Here is a 6,597-nt window from a genome sequence, read left to right on the forward strand (position 1 = left end):
CACACACACACACACACACACATACTCACACACTCAAACATGTATGAGTGTCTTTCTTCTGCCGGACACTAAAGAAGATGATGTTTTAAAGACCAGACGGTTGACGGTACCCATTCACTTCCATCGTATTTTTTGCTATAGTATAGAAGTCAATGGGTGCCGTCAACTGTTCGCTCTTCAAAACATCATCTTCAGTGTTCAGCAGAAGAAAGACACTCGTTCAGGCTGAGGAAGAGTAAATGATCACAGGGTTTGATTTTTGGCTGAACGATTCCTCTCACAAGACGATACAGTTAGATGAGTGTTAGTCGAACCCGTGTTTGAATACGAACTTTGTGTGTGAAGCCAAAGCATCATTCCATTTGTGACTCAACCAATCAGCTGTCGCTCGATTTCAGAGCCGCTAGCTGGAATGAAGATCACAGCTACTTTTATTTTCAGTGTAAATATGGAGTTGAACACGAGGCTTGATGAAATGATTCTGTGTTAAAGATAAAGCATATTTATAATCATCGAGGCTCCTGCAGACGTTTGTTTTTAGGAACGTTGTTCAGGGTTTATTTTTTACGCTTTTCTTTTACCCGTCACCGCAGAGAATGATGCTCTTCCTCTTGTTTTCCAGCACAAATATCTGAACATCCTTAAATCAAGAATCATTTACTGGAGATGCAAAATTTTAGATAATAAGTCTGAAATGTTAATCAAAATATCTGTCAGTGGGCTCAGAAAAATATTTTTTTCACTTTTGAATTACGTTGATTTTGTCCCGTTTTAAGCATAAACCCATTAAAAAGGTATAATAAAAATCTAAAAATAAATATATTAATTAATTAAAATGAGCAGTTTTTTTTTCTCACAAAACAAGAATTAATATCTGAGGTCATTTTGCATCTCCAGTAAATGTCTTGTTTTCATAATCTTCATATATTTGCACTGGAAAACAAAATCATTTTTTCTTCCCCCAGATTATCGCTGATATAATGACGTAAGGAATCGGCTGTAGTGTTTAACCTCTCAAATGTGAAGATACGCAAATTAATCTAATTTTATAACGAGTATGAAGAGATCTGTAATATACATGACTGTATGTAATGAGAAAATAAATGACTTAATGCAACATCCATCGTTCTTTGCTGGGTTTTTAAGTTTTTATTAATGATTATGTCATCTTTTATTATAAACATTAGTACAGTATTAGCATTTGTATCAACATTATTAGAAATGTCTGAATGAATCAGAATCAAGCGATGAGGTGATTAATGCAGACACACTGCAAAAAAATGATTTTCTTAGTATTTTTGTCTTGTTTTCTAGTATATATTAGTGCTAATCACATCCAAAATAAAAGTTTTTGTTTACATAATATATGTGCGTACTGTGTATATGTATTATGCATATATAAATACACACACATGCGTGTATATATTTACATGCATATATGTATATTCATATAATTTATATTATTTTTAAATATATTTAATATATTAACAATTTTTCTTAAATATATACATGCATGTGTGTGTATTTATATATGCATAATAAATATACACAGTACACGCATATATATATTATGTAAACAAAAAATGCGATGAATCGTTTGACAGCACTAGTATAAATATCTAAGAATTCTTGAATCAGGATGCATTTACTTGACAAGTAAAATGATTTAAGATGTCTTGTTTTCTGAAAAAAAAAAAAAATTTGTGTTAGTTTTTGCTTAAAACAAACAAAAATATCTGCTAATGCAGTAAGAAAAATAATCTTAATTCAAAGGCTAAACAAGATTTTTTTTTCTTGCACCATTGGCAGATATTTTTGCTTGTTTTAAGCAAAAACTAACACAATTTTGATTATTTGTTTAGAAACGAAGACTTAATATTTTAAATCATTTCACTTGTACAGTAAACACATCATGATTCGAGAATGTTTAGATATTTATTCTAGAACACAAGACACAAACACTAAGCAAGAGAATGATGTTTTGCAGTGCTCTCATTAGTGGAGATGATTCTCCTTCAGAAGCTTCGAGCGACGGCGTGGATCTTCAGAGCTTGGCGTAGTCCTTCAGCACGGCCTCCAGCTTCTGGCTCAGCATGATGTTCCCTTTGACTTTCAGCTTGCCGGAGAAAAACGCCTGCGGGTCAAACACAGAGCAGAACGAGGCCCATCGCAATAATCAATATATACACTTATCACGCAATATATGCACATGACCTCAATCATTTTTGGTGGCGCAGTATATCGCACGTTATATTTACTTGAAAATTAATGTCAGCATGTTTAGCACGTTCCACTTGCGCCGGTGTCTTCTGCAGCTTCTCGAACAGAACGCAGTGTATCATGAGCTGCTCGTTCACAGTTAAAAAATGCTTCTACAAGCAAAGTTTCATCTGCAGATATGATCTTGTTTAGAGATCTGACGCACATCTGAGTGCTGAGTAGTGCTTGTGTTTCTCAGCAATAGTGTGCATCCTTTAACTTACAGAGAAAAGAAGGCCAGGGACAAATCTTTGCACTTTTTGTTATAAAATGTTTATGTAGTATTTATTCAGGTTTTTTAAGGTATCTAATATTTTGATACTTAATTTGCATGATCTAAATATTCTTAAAAATTAAAAGCTTGTCATTTGGAAGTGTGTAGGCCGCCTTGCTTTAAAATTAGAATAAAATCGCAATTTCTGGAGCAATATATCGCACAACAAAAAGTTGTTATGGATGAGCAGAAGTGTGAGAGACGCAGCACCTTCTGAGGGTTCAGTTTTCCCGTCACCACCTCCATGAAGTCCTCGTCTGAGACGCTGAAGATCACGTCTGCTTCAGAGGCTCCAGTGTGCAGAGATCCGCGGCCCGTCTTCAGATCCACGGCTGCAAGTCAGAAATACCGTCAGAGTCAGCACACTGCAAAAAAATCATTCTCTTGCTTAGTGTTTGTGTCTGGTTTTCTAGTTTAAATAACATTCTTGAATCAAGATGCATTTACTGTACGAGTGAAAAAATGATGACAAATGATTTAAGATATTAAGTCTTGTTTTCTGTAAAAAAAAAATTCCTTAAAACGAGCAAAAATATCTGCCAAAGAGGCAAGAAAAATAACCTTGTTTAGCCTTTGAATTAATATTTTTTTTTAGAAAACAAGACTTAATATCTTAAATCATTTTACTCGTACAGTAAATGCATCTTGATTCAAGAATGTTTAGATATTTATACTAGAACACAAGACAGAAACACTAAGTAAGAGTATCATTTTTGCAGTGATACTATGTTTCCATCCACCTATTTTTAATTGCATTTTGGGATATCGCATAAAAAAAAGAAACGCCAAGATGTGCATAAATTCTAAAAATGTGCATAAAAAACATAGTAGGATACATTTTTCATCCGGTAAGAAAATATGCGCATAAACTACGATAGAAACACTTTTACTAATTAAATTCCTTAATGCACGTCAAAAAAGACGTGTGACTTTGCAATGGGACGGGATAAAACGAATCAAAGTCTCGTCAAAGTGCTTCGTTATAATTAACTCCCAGAACTGCGTTCCCAAACAGCCGGCTCTGAAAATAAGATAACATGACCGCGTTTCGTCTGCGCGCTCTCAAGCTCGTAATTATTTGTATACACTAATTATCCTATACAGTGCCTTCTGCTGCTGCAGCAAATTTAGTTTTCTTCGCGATGTTTAGCGCAAGTTAATCAGGAGGTGACGATGCATGCCTCACTGGATGCAAACGGTGCTTTATTCGCAAATGTTTTATGCGATATTCCAATTTTGCGCACAAGTTTAATTCGTAACTTTGGATGGAAACATAGCTAGTGACTCTGTCCTAGATTCTTACATCAAGAAACATCAGGGTTTCTAGAAATCCTTGAAAATGCTTGAATTATTGAAAAATAAAATGCATCACCATTTCCACACAAAATATGAACCGAGTATGAAATGCTTCTTGAGCATCAAATTGTAATGATTTCTGAAGATCATGTGACACTGAAGACTGCAGTAATGATGCTGAAAATACAGCTGCACATCACAGAAATACATTACAGTTTACAATATATTAAAATAGACGTTAACTTTATAATTTATATACTGTACTCTGGCTATTTATATTATGCAATGTTATATGCAATCCAGACCGATAGTTTTTAATAGCACAATAACATCTGATTTAAAGTGAAATGTGTGTAAACGTAATTTTCCACCGTTTATAAAGTGCTGGAAAAGCTTGAAAATGCACCTTGAAAGTGCTTCGATTTGAATTTGAAAAAGGTGTAAGAACCCTATTTACTTGAGAAGCAAAATGCATAAAGATATGAAGTCTTGTTTACTGAAAAATCTATCAAAATTAAGTGATTTATGCTTAAAAACAAGAACAAATATCTGTTAATGGGGTCAGAGAAATAATCTCAATTTTCCTTTGAATTAAGTTTATTTTTCTTACCCCATTGAGATTTATTTTCTTGTTTTAAGCATAAACTCATCAAAAATAACTATAAATACTTTTTTTTTTCTCAGAAAACAAGAATTACTATCTCAAGTTATTTAGTTTTCCCGTACAAATGTATAAACATTCAATTCAACTCACTTTTCAAAGCAGCTTTACAGAAAATACTTTCTAAATTACAATTACGAGCGATCTTAAATCAAGATGCACTTACTTGAGACGCAAAATGTCTTGTTTTCTGAAAAAATGAAGTGAGTTTTTCATTAAAACAATAAATATCTGCCTAAAAATCAACTGAACTCAAAGAGAAATGAGCCCTTTGTCAGATATCTGTTCTTGTTCAGCATAAACTCGCTTCATTTTGATCAATTTTTCAGAAAACAAATACTTAGGGCCAGGCAGGGTTATTATAGTTAACTAAACCTAAAATCATAAAAAGCATTTGGTTGCTTGACATAAATGTTAACTGAAATAAAACAAACAAAAAAAGACGACATTTTTCATTTTCACTTGATGTACTAAAATAGCTCAAATTAAATAAAAATTAACTATATATATATATATATATACATAAACTAATTAAAATGACTAAAAAAACACAAAAAAACTAAAACTTTAACTAAAATTAACATGAAAGCAAAATATATTTTTAAAAGTCCGTTTACAGGTATTTGCACCATTATAATGCCATAAAAACGCCCGTCTGAACTCATTGTGGATGTGATAGCTGCTCGTAGTAGATTGTGCCTTTGAAAAACGGCTCGTAAATCTCTGATCAAATGACCGAATCATAGATTCAATCTTTTTATCAGCTTGTTCTGTCAATTGCCACAGGCTTTGTTCTTCTTTCTGGAGCATGCACCTCAGTTCTTGAGTGAATATTGCCAAAATTATCCACAAATAATATTTTTTATCCCTCAAAAAAAAAAAAAGGAGCATGAGCTCAGATTATCAAACAATTGTTTGGAAAGTTGTTTTACTCTGCGTGAGCAAAGTCAAAGTTTTAAACATCAACTAAAATGACCAGAACACAACATGAGGGTTAAAGATGTTTAGATGTTTGCACTTACTGATTGTCTTGTGTTCTAGTATAAATATCTAAACATTCTTGAATCAAGATGCATTTACTGTACGAGTGAAATGATATTAAGTCTTGTTTTCAAAAAAAAAAAAAATCTACTACCTATCACAATTTTGTTTGTTTTTAATTAAAACAAGCAGAAATATCTTGCAATGATGTAAGAAAAATAATCTTAATTCAAAGGCTAAACAAGATTATTTTTCTTGCACCATTGCAAGATATTTCTGCTTGTTTTAATTAAAAACAAACAACATTTGTATTTTTTTTTTTTTGAAAACAAGACTTAATATCATTTTACTCGTACAGTAAATGCATCTTGATTCAAGAATGTTGATATTTATACTAGAACACAAGACACAAACACTAAGCAAGAGAATGATTTTCTGCAGTGGAGGCAGCAGAAGATGAGCTAGTTTCTCTCGCTCACTCCACTCTCGGACGGTTCGGCCGTCTTTGCTGATCTCCCATCCGAGCACAGCGTTGACCTTCTTCACCAGCTCGTGACCCGCGTCTCTGATCCTGCGTCCGATCTCAGCGAACACCAGGTCGCTCTGCAGGCCGTCCGTCTGTGAATGAACAGCAGCATCATCACGAGTCTGATCGCAGATTGTGTGAATAATAGTGAGTGAATGCTGACGTGCCTGCGGCGGCCCGGCGCTGACAGACGCATCTGCGTGTAGATCTATATACGCTCCAGACAGCACCACATCACCGGTTTCCTTGACCTAGAGAGCCAGAACAGATCACAAACAGGACAGACCTCTGGCTAGGGTTGGGGTTTTTTCGATACCGGTGCCAAATCAATACTTATAAAAAAATAAAAATTCCCCCCAAATATGATGGATTGGCCATTAGCACTATAAACACATGATGTCTGTTTCATTCATACTGGACGCCAGAGGGCGCCCTCGCACAGAAAATCCACATATCCAGTCACAGAAGTAGAGAACTCATGACCCTCCAGGAAATCCCTTACATGGACAAAGACATCGCTATTATAGCTGTAACTGAGTAAACAGAACATATAAACGTTTTGAATGATAAAACAAAGACAATAAACACTCGACTGCGACA

The 6,597-nt window shown here is 34.2% G+C and overlaps 1 protein-coding gene across 1 annotated transcript in view; it reads right to left on the reverse strand.

The window, feature by feature from the left end:
* Nucleotides 1-1,905: 1,905 nt before the first annotated feature.
* Nucleotides 1,906-6,597, reverse strand: part of LOC107713572 (peroxisomal multifunctional enzyme type 2-like) — a 12,272-nt gene continuing 7,580 nt past the window's right edge. Inside the window, exons 3-6 of the mRNA XM_016519129.1 lie at nt 6,165-6,248; nt 5,951-6,089; nt 2,744-2,865; nt 1,906-2,134 (exon numbers count right to left, since the gene is read on the reverse strand). Coding sequence (XP_016374615.1) covers nt 2,045-2,134; nt 2,744-2,865; nt 5,951-6,089; nt 6,165-6,248 — 435 coding nt within the window. The 3' untranslated portion in view covers nt 1,906-2,044. The remainder of the gene's footprint in view (nt 2,135-2,743; nt 2,866-5,950; nt 6,090-6,164; nt 6,249-6,597) is intronic.

Source organism: Sinocyclocheilus rhinocerous, unplaced genomic scaffold (assembly GCF_001515625.1).
Source record: "Sinocyclocheilus rhinocerous isolate Xijiao unplaced genomic scaffold, SAMN03320098_v1.1 scaffold1049, whole genome shotgun sequence".
Taxonomy (NCBI): domain Eukaryota; kingdom Metazoa; phylum Chordata; class Actinopteri; order Cypriniformes; family Cyprinidae; genus Sinocyclocheilus; species Sinocyclocheilus rhinocerous.